The sequence below is a fragment of the Hevea brasiliensis genome, chromosome 5 (assembly GCF_030052815.1).
Source record: "Hevea brasiliensis isolate MT/VB/25A 57/8 chromosome 5, ASM3005281v1, whole genome shotgun sequence".
NCBI classification, from domain to species: Eukaryota; Viridiplantae; Streptophyta; class Magnoliopsida; order Malpighiales; family Euphorbiaceae; genus Hevea; species Hevea brasiliensis.
In genome coordinates this window covers 19,400,089-19,419,087 of record NC_079497.1, presented here as the reverse complement: position 1 = coordinate 19,419,087, position 18,999 = coordinate 19,400,089, and the positions used below count along the sequence as shown (strand labels likewise).

The following is an 18,999-nucleotide window of genomic DNA, read 5'->3' as shown; positions in this document are numbered from 1 at the left end:
GTCTCCTCCTGTAGCCTGGAAAAATATGGTGAACAGGAGTGAGCGTTTGACTCAGAGAGTAAAATATCAATTTTAACCATAATCTCTATAACTATCTAAAGCTAATGCACCCTATAGAGTGAAATGCAACATCGGCAATATTTTTACATCATAACAGCGAAAAGGTAATTTGGAACACTCATACACCCAATAATGTCAAACAATAAATATATGGGAGCTGATCCCCTATACAGCTCTCTTAATCCAAACTGTGCCAGCGAAGAACTCAAGCTCGGACTTCCACTTAATAAACCAAATCGGGGTCCCAGCGAAGAACTCAAGCCGTGTCTACCCCGAAGGACCGGGTCCCAGCGAAGATCTCAAGCCGTGTCTACCCGTCCTGTCCATAGCCAACACCACACCACACGCACGCTAACTCACGCACACTGCTCCAAATTACCACAACAACATCCATGGCACTTTAATAATTATGAATGCAACATAAAATATGCCTAGTATTTAACTACATAGATACATATTTATAAGTGATGCATGGACATGCTTGAACATATAATAATATTGAAATTACAATTAAAATTAATATTTTACTCACAGTACACCGATGACTATTGTGGCTGCTGAATGCAGGAAAATAGCTGACATCGATCACCTAATAATTAAATTATAAATTTATTAGTACTAAGTCAAAATAAAACTCTAAAAGAGGCAATAGACAGCCTAATTTATACCGGAAATCCGGCAGAGTTTCCCCTATACTTTGGACCTACCCAACCTGCAAAAAGATCCAAATAACACTTCTAAATTCTCAATTTCCACAATCACATCTCATCAACATTACATGGCCCCTCCTGGGCCCTCCAAATCAGACAATAGTCATAAACTTGAAAAATTACGTTTTAGTCCCTATAACTAGCTCTTTTGCAAAAACTACCCAAATGTGCTCTAAAAATTCTAAAATTTTGGCCCGCGGTCCTTAATAATATTATAAAGCTATTGCAAAAGGAATTATAATTTTCTAATCACCCATGAATATTTTACTCAAAATATTACTCAATTTCATAAGTTTCCAGCAGCTAACATATTATTAATTCATCACAATTTAATATTCACATGTTTAAACCTCCATCTTCAAGCTTCAACCAATCATATAAAATTTAAATATCATAATTTCAAATAATCTTATATGCCCATATGCTAAAAATCTAACTAAAATCCATTTATATTTTTTCAAAAATATTCTATAATCACTCAAAAATTCAACAAACACCATAGAATATCTCCAAATAATTTTACTTTCATCATATATTTTTCTTAGAATTTTTCTCTAATTTTTCCTATTTAAGAAACACTATATTTATGCTCCACAGACAGAGAAATAATGAAAATAATCATACCCGAAGTTTATCTGTGTATCAAAAATTCTAAAAATTTATGAGAAAGCCTCTGGAAGTTGAATCATCTCCAAAGCTCACCGGATCCACCGCTGAAACCACCGTGCACGGTGATTAGCCGCCGGCGACATTTGCCGGATCTAATCATACCATCATGTTCCTCTCCTCTTCCTCAGTCTATAGGTGGTCTCGTATCGTTGATCCAAAGCTTGAAAAACTCGAAACTTCTCACCTCCATATCTCACTCATCCGACCTCCATTTGCTGCAAAATGGGTATTAAAAGAAAGCTCTCGGAACAGGCTTTCCAACGCCAACTGAATCGCCTCGATCGGACGTCGGATGAAGCCGAAATCGGCCAAAAAAGCCGCTGCCCACTGTGCGCGCGTTTTCTCTCTCTTCTCCTTCTCTTACCACCGCGTCTTGCGGTGCTACTGGTCGGCTGGTGGCTCGTCGATGTCGCCCAGGGTGGGGGGGACGCCTCGCCGGCCGGCCATGGTGGCTGGAGGCTCGCCGGCCAGAAGAAAAAAGGAGGGGAAGGGAGAGTGACGGGAGGGAGAGTTTTAAGAGGGGGGGCTGCTGGTTTTCTGATTTTTTTTTTTTAGGTTGTTGCAATTATAATTAATATTTTAATTATCTATATTTTATTATAATTAATTTTCATCAAAATTATTTTTAAATTTTAATTAAATATCTATATCTTAGTACATAAATTATCTTTTAATTATATTTTTATATAGAAGTAGAATTTTAAAGATAAATTGCAAATATAATAACATTGAAAATTTAGCTACAAATAAAGATGATTAAGAACAATTAAAGTTACAATATTATAATCATGAAATCTGCCTTTTGAAAAATAGTATGTATTTATTTTAATAATGAAAAATTACGACATTTTAAAATTATAACTTTTATGAAATGTATTTATTTTATATTACAAATTTATATAAAGTGATAACTATTTTTGTCAAATAATTATTTTATAAAAAAAACTAAGATTAATAAAAAAAATTTACATTTAGATGTAGTAATTTTAAAAATAATATAATAGAATGTTATTTTTAATTAATAATAATATTATATATTTTCATTATTAATAAAATTAAATAATTCAATTCATCATTAGCAATTTGATAATTTTTTATTATATTAATAACAAAAAATATTATATTTATACATTTTTAAAATAATATTATTTTCTCATTAATTTAATGTATTTTCTATAATTTATAAAAAATAAATATCAATTTACATAAATTATGAGATAAAATATAAAAATTTTATGAATAAAGTACTTTAATTACATTTTAAACAAAATAATCATGAAAATTACTCTTAATAAATGTATAAAAAGAATTAAATAGGTATTTTAATTAATTATAACATAAATTAATTAAAAATTTATTATTATGATACGTAAAAATTTATTCAAATTAAATTAAATAAGAGAGAATTTTTAATTTAAAATTAATTAATAATAGGATGGTTAAAATAATTTTTATATTTTTAATTTAAAATATTTTTCATGATTATGTTGAAAATAAAATAAAATAAACAAACAAGCTTTTCAATTTTAGCCATCAGAGTAATTGATAATATAAAACATTAATTATAATTTTGAATTACAAATAATTTAATTTATTTTTATTTTTACTAAGTCAATTTTATTAAAAAATTAAGCTGTTTAATTTTTTTTATTATAGATTAATTATAAAAACATATTAATTTTTATAAATTTTTAAACTTTTATTTATTTAATAAATAATATATTTTAATTGAATCATTTAAACTAATTTTTACCTCTATTATTAATTTTTTATATTGATATAAATATTTTATGAAACAAATATAAGAAAGCGATCTCCGCTCTCCATCTGTCCTACCCCTATAAATTTATTTTTAATATATTTTGTAAAATTGATAAAATATTTCTTGATATATTTTTACGTATATAAAATCTTATTATTTATTCATTCATTATTTATTGAGTCTCGTATCTACCCTCATTTTTAGTTATAAAAATGGATTCAGTTTGAGAGAATAAGACCATAATAGCAAGTAATGCTGGGATGCGTCGAATGACAAGGTAAGCACGTGAGTGCCACCATGATAGATTCTTCTTACGCACCGAATCACCGAAACTATTTCCTCACGTTCCACTGCTCTTGCATTCTGGTTAAAATACGTTAGAAATTTCACTTTCACTATTGAAAATGTGGACTCATACCCCCACATCATATCTGTTTAAGGTAATATTTTTTTTTTATTTTACCAATTAAAATTAATATTTTTGAACTCTAAAATTTGTTCACACATGCAATTTTATTTACTTATTATAAAATTACAAAAATTTCACTAATTTTTTATTTTAAAATTTATATTAAATAATATTTTAACTTTTAGATTTAGGGAAGTTAGCAAAAATAATCTGTACTTTTGTTTTTTTAATTATATCTTATATTAATTAAATCCTATATTTTTTAATTTTTTCAAATTGTATCATATCGTTATCAGAATCATTAATTACTTAACAGATTTGCTATATCAAATATCGAGTCATGCCGTATTAAATACCACGTCACATCTATAATTAAAAAAAATTTAAGAAGTATAAAATTTAATTAATAATTTAATTAGTATATGATATCATTGAAAGGAAATTGAATATATTTAAATTTTAAAATATAAATAATTAATTGAATATATATTTAAAGGTGTTAAATTTTATCCAATTCCTCAATTTGATTAGAGTTTATTGGATTTAAAATTATTCATAATCTATTTTAATTTATATAAATTTTAAATTAATTTTTAAAATTAATAATTAATTAATAATTTGATTTATATTAATCCGATTCACCTGAAAAATGCTCCAACATAAAAATATGGTAAACTAATGGTGAAAAATACGAGAATGAAAAGAAAAAGATCTAAAACGGCATAAAAGAAAACAATATCAAAAGAATTGTTACTTTTTAGTATTGACATAGAACTGGTTTGGAACATAACTAAACAGCGAAAGATGATTAATATAGTCAACTTTAACTTTTTATAAATTTTGTAAAAAAATGTTTAAGAAAAATTTATTTTTTAACTTTTAAATTTTGTTAGAAATAGTAATACATAAAGTACTTATGAAAATTATCCTATTTAAATTTAATTAATATTTTTAAATATTCAAACCCAATTATATTATTTCAATAATACTTAATCCATTTAAATTTTTTTATATTTTAATTTATAATCTACATAAAATATATTTATAATTACTAATTTATATTTTAAAATTTAATAATTTAAAAAAAATTATCAAATTTTTTTTAACTCTTTGATAATTATACCCTATACTAATTAAATTACCGATTAAACTTTTTGCTTTTTAAGTTTTCTTAATTATACTCTACCATCACAAATTGGTAGGCATGGCATCTGACATGGGAGATCCATTAAATAATTGATGGATCTTAGTGACAGTAAAGTATAATTAGAAAAAAAAATTAAAAAGTATAGGATCTATTTGATAATTTAAATAGTGAAAATTATAATTTTTTTTATAATTTCCTCGTTATTATATTTTAGATTAATAGTTTTCAAAATAACAAAGACCAAAGTATTTAAGACAAACTTTAGAACTACATTACAGAATATATATATATATATATATATATATATATATATATATATATATATATATATATATATATACACACTATTGTACTCGTGATTTTAATTTTTTGGATGTAATTTTTTTGTTAATTTTTTATAGTGCTATAAATGTTATATTTAATTATTTAAATTAAAATTATTAATTTAATGTTATTTTAATTAATTATGTAAATAAAATATTTATTAATTTAAAATTTATTATATTTTTTATTGGATCATATTTTTATGAAAGTTATGTGTTATTTAATAACATATAATATTAACTTAATTATAAATTTAAATGTAATATAAAAAAATATAATAAGAAGTTTTAAAAATATAAATAGATAAAAATTTATAAAAATTAAAATAAATTAATAATAAATATAAGTTAACTCATTAAATTAAATTTATTCAAACTCTGTTATTTTACTTTTAAAAAAAATTAAGTTTGATTTATATATATATATATATATATATATATATTAATAATTTAAAATAATGTTAACTTGCAAGGCTTAATGGCATATTAATGAAAAATAAAAATTATTTATAAAATTAAAAAATAATATTTATTAAAATGTATTTCGTAGTATATTGTATTATCATTTTAAAATTTTTATTTTCATTATATTGATATCTTAAAATTTTATATTACCATATTATTTAATATAAATAATTTTAAACTTATTTAATATATTATTTAATATGCTTAATAAGTATTTTTTATTTTTTAAATTTATATTATATTATATATATATATATATATATTATGGAGAGCAATAAGTTGTCACAAGTGATTATTAACAATAACTCTTCGTAAGTCATTTTTATTTGTATTCTTAATTTAATTTAATTTTTAAATATACTTTTCACTTTTTAAATTTTTTTATTAATTTTTAAATTAATAATTAATTATTTAATATTTTAATTTAATTTAAAATTAAATTTATTTTTTAATATTTAAATAAATTTAAAAATTAACTAGTGGACCTAAAGTAGATATACATAATGGCTATATCACAATTGTCATAAGTTAGAGAGTGATTTTTTTTAGGGGAATTAACTCTTTTTCAATTTATTAAAAAATGTTATGCAAATTATATATTTTTTGAGATTTATTGATGAAATAAGTTTATTAATAATTACTAATGAAATATTTTTATAATTATTTTTAAATTTTATTTTTTATTTTCTTTTTTTTATTATTGATTAAACATAAATTTATTGATAATTATCGATGAATAATTTTTATATATAATTTTTTTAATATTATTGATTAAATATGGATTCATTGAAAAAATATTTTTATAAATAATTTATTTTAAAATTTTATTCTTTTATTAAATATAAATTTATTAATAATTATTGATAAAAATTTTTATAGATAAAATTTTGTAAATTTAATATTTTATTACTAAAAATAAAAAAATAATATTTTAATTTTTTTTCAAAAATTAACCTATTTAGCTTTAATTTGAAATTTTTATAATTTAAAACTTTATTTTTTTATTTTTTTTTCTCTGAAAATGCAAGGATTATTTGATTTTTTTCCCCACGAAAATACATAATCCACACGGACCGCAAGTGCTCCTCTGGTACTTTTGACAACAGAGGCTCGCGTCGCCTGATTGCACCAACAGCACCCGCAACGTTTACGCGGCGTCGGTGGTTAGGTCCCCAATTCGCTCCTTCTCCCTCTCCGCAACCTTTTTCTTTTTTTTTTTTCACATACATCTTAAAAAAAAAAAAGAATTTACGGAGGCAAATAATCAACAATCTCTCTGTCATTGCTTTTTTTATCTTATGATCCTTTGACTAGCGAACTTGTTTTCTCTTATCCTTCTATTCTTTCTCGCCTCTTCCAATCCCTATTTTTAAGCATCCGATTCAGATCCCTCGGATCGGATCCCAATGGCGGCATCGCGGCGGCTCCGGGACCTCCAATCGCAACCGGGGAACAAGATCTGTGTCGATTGTTCCCAGAAAAATCCGCAATGGGCGTCTGTTTCCTACGGCATCTTCATGTGTCTAGAGTGCTCCGGCAAGCATCGTGGCCTCGGTGTTCACATATCCTTCGTCCGATCCGTCACTATGGACTCATGGTCTGAGATCCAGATTAAGAAAATGGAAGCTGGAGGTAATGAAAGGCTTAACGCGTTTTTAGCTCAGTATGGAATCCCTAAAGAGACTGATATCGTCGCTAAATACAATACTAACGCCGCTAGCGTCTATCGGGATCGAATCCAGGCCCTCGCCGAGGGTCGACCTTGGCGGGATCCACCGGTGGTTAAGGAAACCATTGGTAGCAAGAAAAAACCCCCGCTGGCTCAACCTGGTGGTAGCAGAGAAAATAATTATTCTAATAATGGAGGATGGGATAGTTGGGACAATGATGATTCGTTTAGATCTTCAAATGATATGAGAAGGAACCAGTCGGTTAGCGATTTTCGGGGTAATAGCGGCGCTGGTGGTGGAATGGGAGGCGTCCCTGTGAGGTCGAGATCGACTGAGGATATTTATACCAGATCGCAATTGGAGGCCTCTGCGGCTAATAAGGAGAGTTTTTTTGCCAGAAAAATGGCAGAGAATGAGTCGCGTCCTGAAGGCTTGCCGCCATCGCAAGGGGGGAGGTATGTGGGATTTGGGTCGAGTCCGGCGCCTTCGCAGAGGAATAATAATTCCCAACCAGATGTTCTCTCGGCTATGTCTCAGGTATTGGATTGGAGTCTTGTGCATTATTATCATTATTATTTGGCATTGAGGTGAAATTATTATTTGCAGATAGGTGATCAAGTTATGTGTTTGATATGCAGGGTTTAGGTAGGTTATCTTATGTTGCTGCATCTGCGGCTCAATCAGCTGCGAATGTTGTCCAAGCTGGCACAAAAGAGCTTACTTCCAAGGTATTGGCATTTGTTTCTCCACATGGTCATTTGCGTTGAGTTTAGCTTCATGTACATTAGGATACTTTTTAGCCTGTTTTGAAATTTTATGCTCTATGCTTTACATATTGCGTAGTTGCTTTACTTATTGGATTATTTTAGTAACTATGAGATGGACGAAACCTTGAACTTTATGATTCTTCAAATTACAGTTATCTCAGTTGACCTTTCTGTTGTTTCATTGTTGATCCCATTTGATTCAGCTACCTATATGCCTAATCTCCACTAGGTTTTGTGTTAGTTTAGTAATAGGATATTTCTGATGTTGCTACATGTGTTAGGTTACATTTGTTTAGGAAATTGTCATGAATGTTGACTTTTAGGAAACCTTTTACAAGTTACTTTGTTGGAAGAGTAAGCAATGTGGCCTGGAGAAGGGCTGGCGTACTGGCATTTGAAAAAGGAGCCTTAATAGCTTGTTGTGTTACCACAGAAGCATTAGTCTGAACTTTGCTGTGATTAATTTCATGTTAAATTATTTTCCCTACAATCTAAAGATTGCCCAATTATTCTGCAATTGATCCAACTTTTGCTGGCTATTAATGTCCATTCTAAGTTATCTGCTTACTCATGATTGTCCTTTGCGCTAAGTGGATGGCAACAACCCATGCTTCAAGAGTCAAGACTGAGGATAAGTTGTGGAACCTTTGGTGATAGGAAGTGTAAGGGAGATCACCAAGGATCATAGACAGCAATAATAGTTTGATTGCCCAATGGTTGAGAATCTGGTAGTATTTCTTGTTGCAAGGAAGGTGAGGGATGGGGTGTTTTGTGAAGTAAGACATTATTAATTATGAAAATACATTTTCATATGAGGAAGTTAGCTGAAATTGCAATGTTTGACGTGACTAGGCCATTAAATTGAAGTGCGTGTGTGCTATTTGATGCAGGACGGCCTGCAGGTCTAAGAGTTAAGGCTGAAATTTTAGTTTTTTTTTTTTTTTTTTTGGGGGAAGTCTAAAATGGGCTGGAATTTAGTTGGAAAGTTCAGGTTCAGAATGGTATAGCTATGGGAAGTAAAATAAGTACAAGAAGCAGGGTTTTGGGGACTGTTTGTAGGAGTGAATTACTCAAAGTGAAGATTAGAATAGTTTAGATTGCACACGTAAACATCCGTAGGCATCATAACCAAGAGTAGAGTTGTATCAACAACTGAAGAGACAAAAGTGCAAGAATTCTTACTCATAAAAAAACTGAGTAACAACAGTACAAACTTGGGTATTTATATACTCAAAAAGTTAATCCTTGTCCGTTAAGGATTTGGTCTCTAAAACTAAACCTTATGTAATCTAAATTAAAGACACTTATAAAAATCTAGAACTTTCTGTGTAATCTGAAATTACAAAAATACCCGTCTTCTAGAAAGTCAAAATCCTGCAAATTTATTAGACAAGCAACATCAAAACAAGATTAGTGTAGCTCTAATTAAGTTCCCAACAATGCTTCTTGTCATCAAAGTGCCAAATAAGTGCTTGGGCATTAGAATTAGCTTTGGACGCCTTTTGTACATATGTTGCCATCAAACTCCGTCACTATGGACCTCACAGTCAGTTGCTTAAATGAACAGTGTTGCTCTTGTGACTAACAGCCTTGATGCATATTTGCTCTAGCTATTGGATTTTATAAGTGAATGGCATAATGTGTTTTCGTACCTACTCTCTAATCTGTGTACCTCTCTAACTATCTACATGCTCACATAAACACCTACCTTTTCCTCATCTTCAATGTGCTGTTTTTGCTCAAAGCATAGTTGTCAAATTAAGATTCGAATAGCAAGCTTTATTTTGTGAATTGAGAATCGAATCAAATCGTAATATTCGATAAAAATTCTCAAAATTAATTAAAAATGATATATGTTCTAGAAAATATGTAAAAAAATATCTCAATAACATTTTGATAAATATAGAATAATCATTTAGCTAATTAGAAGTATGCTTTATAATAGTACAATATGTTCTTATTATGTTGTAGTTTTATGCTATAAATTATGATCATTGTGCATGTGTTGAAACTCTCGCTTAAATTTGATCAAATAATTAAATTATAAAAAGGATAAGGGGTTAAAGTAAAAGGTCAGGATATATTAATATAAAATCTTATAATTTGATAACTATAATTAGAGGAGTAAATTAACAAAAATAAAAAAAGGAAAAAGAAAGAAAAGGGAGGGGGAAAAGAATGGCTGATGGAAGAAAAATAGCTCAGAGAAGGTTTAATGTGCACTTCTCGTAGTAAAAATAAAATGAAATCTTAAATTTTGAAGCTATAAGGTCTAACAACCCTTTAGAAAAGAATCAACCAAATCAGTCAATTTGTATCGATTCACCCAATTCACTATCGAATCCTAAGATTCAGTCACGATTTAGATACATTTACGATTCACCCCATAGATTCGAATAACTGGGATGGGGAATCAAATCAAATCAAGAATCATACGATTCTAACAACAGTTGATCAAAGGTGATATGACTTTTTGAGGCCTTCAATTTATAAATTTTATTAATTTATGCAGTTTATTTGCTGCAAAAACTTGGTTTTAAATAATTTTGTTTTGTAAACTATCTTTATGCTACTAATCACATGTTCAAAAAATTTGGAGTTGCATGAATGTGGTTCATGAATATAGCTTGGTTACAGGTGAAGGAAGGTGGATATGATTACAAGGTAAATGAAACTGTCAATGTTGTTGCTGCAAAAACAACAGAGATTGGACATAGGACATGGGGGATTATGAAGGGAGTCATGGCTATAGCATCACAGAAAGTTGAGGAGTACACTAAAGAAGGTGGCTGGAAGACTGATAACTGGCAACGAAATGAAAGTGATAGTAATGGATATTATCAGGAGTTTAATGGGCAAGAAAATAAAGGATGGAATTCATCAGCTGCTGGAGGACAATCTTCAAGTGGGAATTATAATTCTTACAGCTCAAGTTCTTGGGATGATTGGGAACAGAAAGACACTAGGAAGGAAGATAATATAAAGAGTTCTGCATCGCATCATAATGATGGTTGGGCAGGTTGGGATGACAAGGATGATGGATATGATAATTTCTACCAGAGCACTCCTGATAAGAAAACTGTTGGTCACAATGGTAAATCAGATGCCACATGGACAGGAGGAGGCTTTCTTTAAGGTAATAAATTACTTAATTATTTTCTTTTTTCTTTTAGTTTTATTCGTATATGTTTGGAATTTGCTTTTGTGTGGCTTGTTTATTGCTCTCTTCCTTTTTTTTCCCTCTTTGCTGCACAAATTTTTTTTGGGTGTTAAAGATTGTTGGATTGAAAATATTTATAGATATAGCATCTCGTCATCTATTTGTTGACCAGGTAGACGTTAAATTCTTTTGCAAAAGCCCTGGTTGACGCCCGTGTGCTGGTTGGTGCCAAAACTGATGGATAGCTGGTTGCAGTGATGTCCAGTTGGTGGATTTGAATTTATGCTGAGTGCAGCTGATAAGAAAGTGTTGGTTGCGGATGAGATCTGTTGTGAGTGGGGAAGCGTTTCTGGAGGTTGGTATATTTTCTGCAACTCCTTTTTCTTTCTTTCTTTCTCTCTTTCTTTATTTCTGAAAAAAAAATTATGTATCCTTTGGGAAAGTTCTGATATGTTTGAAAGTAGTTCATATATGTACAACTTTGAACAGGGAGGGCTAATTGCCCAATCAAAGAGGGCCGCACTGTTTCAGGAAACATTATTTGTGACTTGAAAAGTCAAATTTGGTTTATATTTGTAATGACTTGGTCATTTAATTTTCATTAATGTTTTTGTTTGCGTGTTTCATATTTATTTTTGTTTTTCTCAGTTGAAATGACTGAATCAACCATATATTGACTGGTCTATTTTTGTTTGTATTTGCCTTTTCCTCAAACTATCAACCAAGTATGGGTTTTTAAAGTAATTGGTTGGAATTTGAACCTTTACTGGTTGCCCTTTTACTTAAAGTTTCTTGTTATCTAGTCATTGTCGATTTCAACTACAACTCTTATATTAAATTTATAAAATTGTTTATTTAAAACAAAATGGTCTTATAGATTGTAAAAAAAGAGCTACAAGGACTCTGTGGCAAATTATCACAGTGATTATTTATTTTTCAAAATTCAACCTTGTCAATTAAAACCCATGCCGATAATTAAATACTTGTTCCTTATTTATCACACGGGATTCTTTATTTATGATTGCGGTATCGGCATTCTTAGGTAGCTCGCCTTGAGTGTCTTGCTGTCTTTTTGACCCATTTGTGGTCTCAATGGCACGCCGGGGGTTTTGGTGGATCACCGGCACCAAGCATGCGGCGCCATTGTTTGATGAAGTTAAAATCTCTTGTGAGGCATAATGCCTAATGCTCTGCCTGAGATTCGGCCAATTTTGCTACACTAGCGTTCCTCACTATTAGTGTCGTCGTCTTTTTGGTCGAATCATTGCTGTAAAAACTGAAAACTGAAATTATATCGACTGTTTTGGTTAAATTTTCCTTTTTCATCAAGAATTGAAGTCATATCTAGCACAAAATTTATCTTATTTAATATTAATTTTTTAATAAGACCATTTAATCTGTCAACTTTCTTCCTTTTTAATCTCAAGAATTCAAACTATTCTCAATTAAAAGAGGGAAATTTTAATTTGATTCATAGATAAACATTATCTGTTTTTGATTTCAATAAAATTTAAAATAATTTAAATTCGAATAATTTATAATATTAGAGTTTAATTAAAAGTTAAAAACTCTGAATGATCTTATCAATACTAATTTAATATAAAAATTAAATTAATAAAAATTAATATTTTAATTCAAAATAATTTATAACCAAACTGAACCCATTTTAAGCTGGCAAACAGGGTAGTGAGGTCGATTTCAATTTTAAGGCTTTACCCCTTTTGGGTTATTTCTCCCTCAATCTTAACTTTCTCAAATCTGTTGTTTTATTTACCTTTACTGTAGTGTGTGTGTCCGTGTATATTATTCATTTTAAAACATGCCCAGTTGAGAGCTCAATAATTCCTCAACTTCTTATGGACCGAAAAGCATATTTCAAATATAATACAGTATTCCTCATTACAATTTCCAAATCTTAAACTTTGCACACTGAAAGGTGTCAATTTGAAACATAGAATTAAGATGTAACTTTGCTCACACAACATTTGAAATCTCTCCCAACCCCAATGACTTATCCTCAGCTTTGAACTTCTCATACCGAGTGTGTAGTACCTTTGACACTGGAGCCTCCTCTACACGATCTAAATCATGTTGTTGAATTACAAGCACAGAAGGCACAACATCATGCCTTGATGACGCCAAAATGTCTCCAATTGGCCCCAACTCCGCGTGCTCGGCCTGGCGGTCCGCCAGTTCCGCCACCATAGTCGATGGAAACCGACCTTTTCCAACAATAATAAGGTCATAATCTCTGCTTCTTCCTATCGCTAATACACCTTCTACGATGTTGCCAGTTACCTTCTCTATGTACACTACCATTCCATCACATTTGCTTCGAAATTCTGCTAATGCTTTTTCATCTAATTCCTAAAATATTTTCCAAAATAGCAGAGTAAGGCATGCAAGTCGATGCATTTAAAAATAACAGAATCAATGAGTTTTAATTCAGTGATATTTAAAATTATTTCTATAATCGTAAAGTTTTAAATTTGAATAAGAGTGAATTATTAAAAAAAAAAAAATAGAGATATCAATGTAAAGCTGTAATATGTGAAGTTTAAGTCATAATTGGGGCAATATTAATAATAATAAAAAATGAATAGAAATATACAAAAGTTGAGAGAAACTTGCCTTCTCCTTCTTATGGTTCATTTTTGCAGTGGAGAAGCAGTAACTCTGTTCAGCTTCAGTAATCTCGGATGGAGAAGAGAGTCGTAAGAAAACGGGTTTACTCTGCAACCCTTCTTTTTCCACAAACCTCACAACACTAACTTCAGTGGTTGGGTGTTCAGCCATTCTGCCACCCAACTCCAACACCTCACGATCATCTGGCCCACCAAAGAATATCACACATATCTTTTGAGCTACAACTGTGCTAGGTCCTGGAGTTTGAGCTACATTTCCAAATCCACGGTCCACAAAAAGGGCCACCGTACAAGGCGCTTGCTTTAGTACCCTCTGATTAACCCCTCTCCATCCATGACCCACATTCTCCATTGACTTATCTCCCTCCCCTCTCCACTGTTTATGGAAAGGCAAAACAATCATGGTGACCCTTTTGGTCTCGGCTACGTGGCAAATATCCTCATGCATGGTTGATAAAGGGGAGATTACAGTTGTGGGTCGGACAGAAACCCGACCCAATTGACTATAGGTCTGGAATGCTCCTGCAACTCGATCATGCCACCCACCACGGCGGAGACGATTGATGAAGGGTAACCCATTTTTCCTCAAGCGTTGAACCATGATGATGGATGAGGATCGTTCAGTGAGTTGGACGAGGTGCATGACGAAGAGTTTGAGTCGGGATTTGTTGGTGCTTCTGGTTGATTCGATGAGGTTGACGAGTGAGGGTACGTTTCCTGGACCATGAAGACATGCAAGAATGCGAAGCTCGTCATTGGTAGTGGATAAGTCGCGGAGCTTACGGTGGATGCGAGTGGAGGCGCCACCACGAGCTGGTTTATAGATGGCCATGACTGTTGGAGTTGTGATGAAGGTGGTGAATAGTGCCATTAACACCAGAATTGCAAATGCCTCATCATTTAGCACCTGTAAAGCATTGGATGACAGTGACTCATTATTAGTTCAATGCCTTTGTTTTGCCTCTTCAATGGAAATATAAACCATTCATCATCTACCTAACGTTTAATTTTTGAAAATTTTTTATTTAGATTTATATATTCATATAATTGTATTTTAAATTTATCATAAATTAAATTTAATAAATTAATTTAAAAAAATTTAAATAAATTCTTTTCTCTAATTTTTTTTATTATACTTCACAATTTAGAGGGAGATGAAAGTTAAACTATTAATATATTTAATCACCGAGAAATGGAATTGAAATTATTTTGAATTGTGAATTATTGAAAGTTTTTTAATTGAATTTAAATTGAATCATTTTAAATTTTGAGATGTTTTAAATTATTTATTAAACTTTTATTAAAAAAGAAATTTAAATTAATTTATAAATGATGAATTATTTTAAAATAAATAAATTTAAATTAAATTGATATATTAAATTAAAATTAGCTGCTCAAACTCTTATATAAGTATCTGGGCACTAAATTACTAAATTCTAAATAATTTCATTTAATTGATGCATTGGAAAGGAGAACCAATTCCAGAATCCAATAAGTTCAGAAAATATTGCAATTTAATTTTCTTTATGAAATTTTTGTAAGTATATAAATAAAAAATGAATTGAGAAATTTTTTATTAATAAAATAATTTTTAAGAATGTAATTATTTTAAATTAATAGCAATTAATTAAACAAAAAATCTATTATTAATATCAAATAATTACATTCTTAGAATTGCTTTTTCTTTTTTTCTTAATATCAATTGCATGATGAATAATTAAAAATAAAATATTATAATCATTTTATTTAGTAATTTTAAATTAGTTGATTCTACTTTGATGTAGACAATTTTTTTTTAATGTCAACATCTACCGGATTCCATATACCAACTCAAGAATTATTATAGTATCAATAGTTTTTTAGTAAAAATAAATTGAGATTGAGAATATTATTTAATATAGTAAAAATAAACAATTCAGCGTAATTTTATTTTTTTTAAATATTATTTAATATAGTAATTTAAAATCTAATTAATAATAACAATAATATTATTTAAATAATAATTTTAATATTTACGAAAGAATATATTAAATTTCTTTAATTATTTTTTTTAATTAAATGTTTAATTAATTGAAATGAAATTATTAAATTAATAAAGTGACAAACTGTTTTTTTTTTTTAATTTTAAATTTTTATTATATTTATATGTAAAGTGAATATACATGTGGGGTCCGCATGCGAACGTAAACTCAGCCGTTGGATTTATAAATTTTGGGATGAGTGGAGCATTTTTACTCCTATTTTATATTATTTTAATAAAAAATAAGTATATTTATATATTATTTTCAAAGTTAAAATATAATATAAATTTTAGAAAAATCTAAATATTTTTCTAAATATACTTCCATAATTAATAATAAATTTTTTCAAAAAATTAATATAGTAAATTGTTATTAACTTATTAACATAAGGTGAAGATTTATAGTTTTTTCAATTAATTCAAAAATTAAATATTTAAATATTTACAAATACATAAATATATTTATTTTTTATTAAAGGAATGTGAAATATGAGTAAAAAAAGCCCCACTCATCTCAAGATTAATTACAATTAATATATATTAAAATTCGAATCTTAATTAATCTTATAATTTCTTTGTGGAATATATAAATAAAAGAAAATCGATGGATGAAAATTGAAGAACGAGAACTCACCTTCTTCTCCTTGCCAATGTTGAGAACAATAAGTTCCACCAATCCCTTGGTATTCATCAAGAAACCAAGCGTCAGCGACTCCCTCGCCGGAATCATAAACATCATCGCCACCGCAAACGTTCCTATAATCTTCCCAGCACACGCCGTCGTTATAACCAGAGCCAGAAGCCCCCACGCCCTTCCGCCGCGAATCGAAGCCACGTTGGTCTTCAATCCACTCGATGCAAAGTAAAGCGGAAGAAGCAAACATGACACGAAATCTTCAATCCTCTCTGTCAATCTGTCCGCGAAGTCTCCTTCTTTCGAAATCGTTAATCCGAAAACAAATGCTCCGAAAATTGAATGGATTCCTATAATGTCAGTCATGAACCCTGATACCATTACTCCAGCTAAGGTCAAGCATATATAAGCTTCATCGACAACGTCATGTTCTGGGGAGCACCTGCCGGCGATCCATTTCATGGCGGGTCGAATCACAACTAACATAAAAACAACGAAGGCAACACCAGAAACAAGTACCCAGATCGATACTAATGGACTCTTTTGTTCACCACCAGCGCCATCACCGGCAAGAGCAACGGCGAGAGCAAGCAAGATCCAAGCAGCGACGTCATTGAATGCAGCTGCAGCCATGGCAATCTCGCCTATCTGAGTAGTCAGCAGTTTCAGCTCTGCTAGAATGCGAGCTAGAACAGGGAAAGCTGTGATGGAAAGAGCGACTCCCATGAAGACTAAGAACTGACCATACCCAACTTGATCTTCTCCTTCAATTGTTTTTCGAAGGACAAAGGCTATACCTATACCGCAGACGAAAGGAAGAGATATTCCGGCGAAAGCTATGCCTAAAGCACGCTTGCCACAGCGGCGAATGGATGACAAATCGAGTTCGAGACCAACAAGAAAAAGAAAGAAGAGAAGGCCAACACTTGCTACCGATTCGAGTATTGGAATGCTCCATGTAGGGAAAATCCGGTTCAAGTAGCCTTTGTTCCGGCCAAAAGCCGATGGCCCCAGCAGAATCCCACCCTGCAAATGACACAAAATTATTATTATTATTATTGCTATCGAGGTATTGAAAAGCTCAAGGAAGGCCTATCAATTCGATTCACAACAACTTTAACAACAATTATTGAAATTCAAATTCAAGACGGGTGCATCAAAAATTGAATCCTTAATTGTTGAGACTAACCGCTGTAACACAAAATCATTAACACACTCTTGGAAGAAAAGTAAGAAGAAGAAGCCAGATAGTGCATGCATATTAATATACGTGCAAGAGAAATGGAAGAACATACAACAATCTCAGCGATGACTTTTGGTTGGCGGAGAGGCTTGAGGACGAAAGCAAAAATGCGGCTGACTACTATTATCAAGGTGGTTTGAACTATCAATAATGGGAAGGCAAAGTTAAGGGGATTGTCTCCTTGCCAGGCCCCATTTGATGAGGTTTTAATGGAAGTTATGTTCATTGGCATGATTGTTAATTTTGGAGATTAATTTTGCATAACAATTTCCTGTCATCAAAAGAATAATCTAGCTATTGCAGAATATTGAAGATGATAATAAAAGAATGGACGTGGAGAGGCTGTCATTGCTGCTTAATTGTCAGCTCTTGTTTGGACTAATCCGTGAGTTCACGTGGTGTCCAAAAAGTACCGCAATATTTACTTATTATTATTATTATTATTATTATTATTATTATTATTATTACGGTATTTTTTATTAAGATTTAATTGAATTTCAATTTAATTATAATATAATTTCATAATTAAATTTCATTAATCCAATTCCAAATCAAGTTAAACTTAAAAATAAATAAATAAATAAATAAATTATAGGGTAAAATATATAGTAAAATTTTATTTGTATATTTATATTTTAAATTTATAATAAATTAAATATTATTTTTTAAAAAAATAAATTATTTCTTTATCTATTTTTATTTATTATTTTTTAAAAATTATTTTACCTAAAATTATTTGTTCACTTGATAAGATTAAGAGTATTAATTAACTTTTATTAATTAATTTTTCTTTAATTTTACTCTTATCTCTAATTTTATACTCTTTAATTAGACGAAATAAAAAATAATTTAATTAAATTAAAAAGTGTTTTATTAAATTTTAAATAATTTAATTATTTTCTTAATTATTATAAAAAAATCTTAAAGACAGATTATATTTTATTACTCGGAAAATTCAATCAACACTGCAAATGAGCTGATCACTGAACAAGAATACAGAAACAAAAACTCCACCACAATAAATTTGTAATCACATTTTCCATCAACCCAAGAGAAGCAACTACCAGTAAATTTTATATACAAGTTGAATTGTAAATTCTCAATAAATTAGAAGACAGTATTCCAATTATTTAAAGGCCTTTCCCGATATGGCCATGTGCAACCTCAATACATTGTACCGACCATTCCTTGTTGACCATTTTAAGTTCTTTATACTATATTTTTAATTAGTTTTGTTATCTAAATTGCATATTACATTAAATAATAAATAAATCTAACGCAAAATTAAGTATTTTAATAATAGAACCATGCAGTA

The 18,999-nt window shown here is 29.8% G+C and overlaps 2 protein-coding genes across 2 annotated transcripts; one reads left to right on the top strand and one right to left on the bottom strand.

The window, feature by feature from the left end:
- The first annotated feature begins 6,653 nt into the window (after positions 1-6,653).
- On the top strand, positions 6,654-11,768 carry LOC110652133 (probable ADP-ribosylation factor GTPase-activating protein AGD6). Its single transcript, XM_021807653.2, has 4 exons — positions 6,654-7,752; positions 7,854-7,943; positions 10,620-11,118; positions 11,315-11,768. The coding sequence occupies exons 1-3, from the start codon at positions 6,952-6,954 to the stop codon at positions 11,115-11,117; spliced, it is 1,389 nt and encodes a 462-aa protein (XP_021663345.2). The 5' UTR covers positions 6,654-6,951; the 3' UTR covers position 11,118; positions 11,315-11,768.
- Positions 11,769-12,969: 1,201 nt separating this feature from the next.
- Positions 12,970-17,989, bottom strand: LOC110652132 (cation/H(+) antiporter 20). The gene is made up of 4 exons (XM_021807652.2): positions 17,737-17,989; positions 16,442-17,467; positions 13,774-14,694; positions 12,970-13,509 (listed from the first exon to the last, which is right to left on the bottom strand). The coding sequence occupies exons 1-4, from the start codon at positions 17,914-17,916 to the stop codon at positions 13,117-13,119; spliced, it is 2,520 nt and encodes an 839-aa protein (XP_021663344.2). The 5' UTR covers positions 17,917-17,989; the 3' UTR covers positions 12,970-13,116.
- Between the last annotated feature and the right edge of the window lie 1,010 nt (positions 17,990-18,999).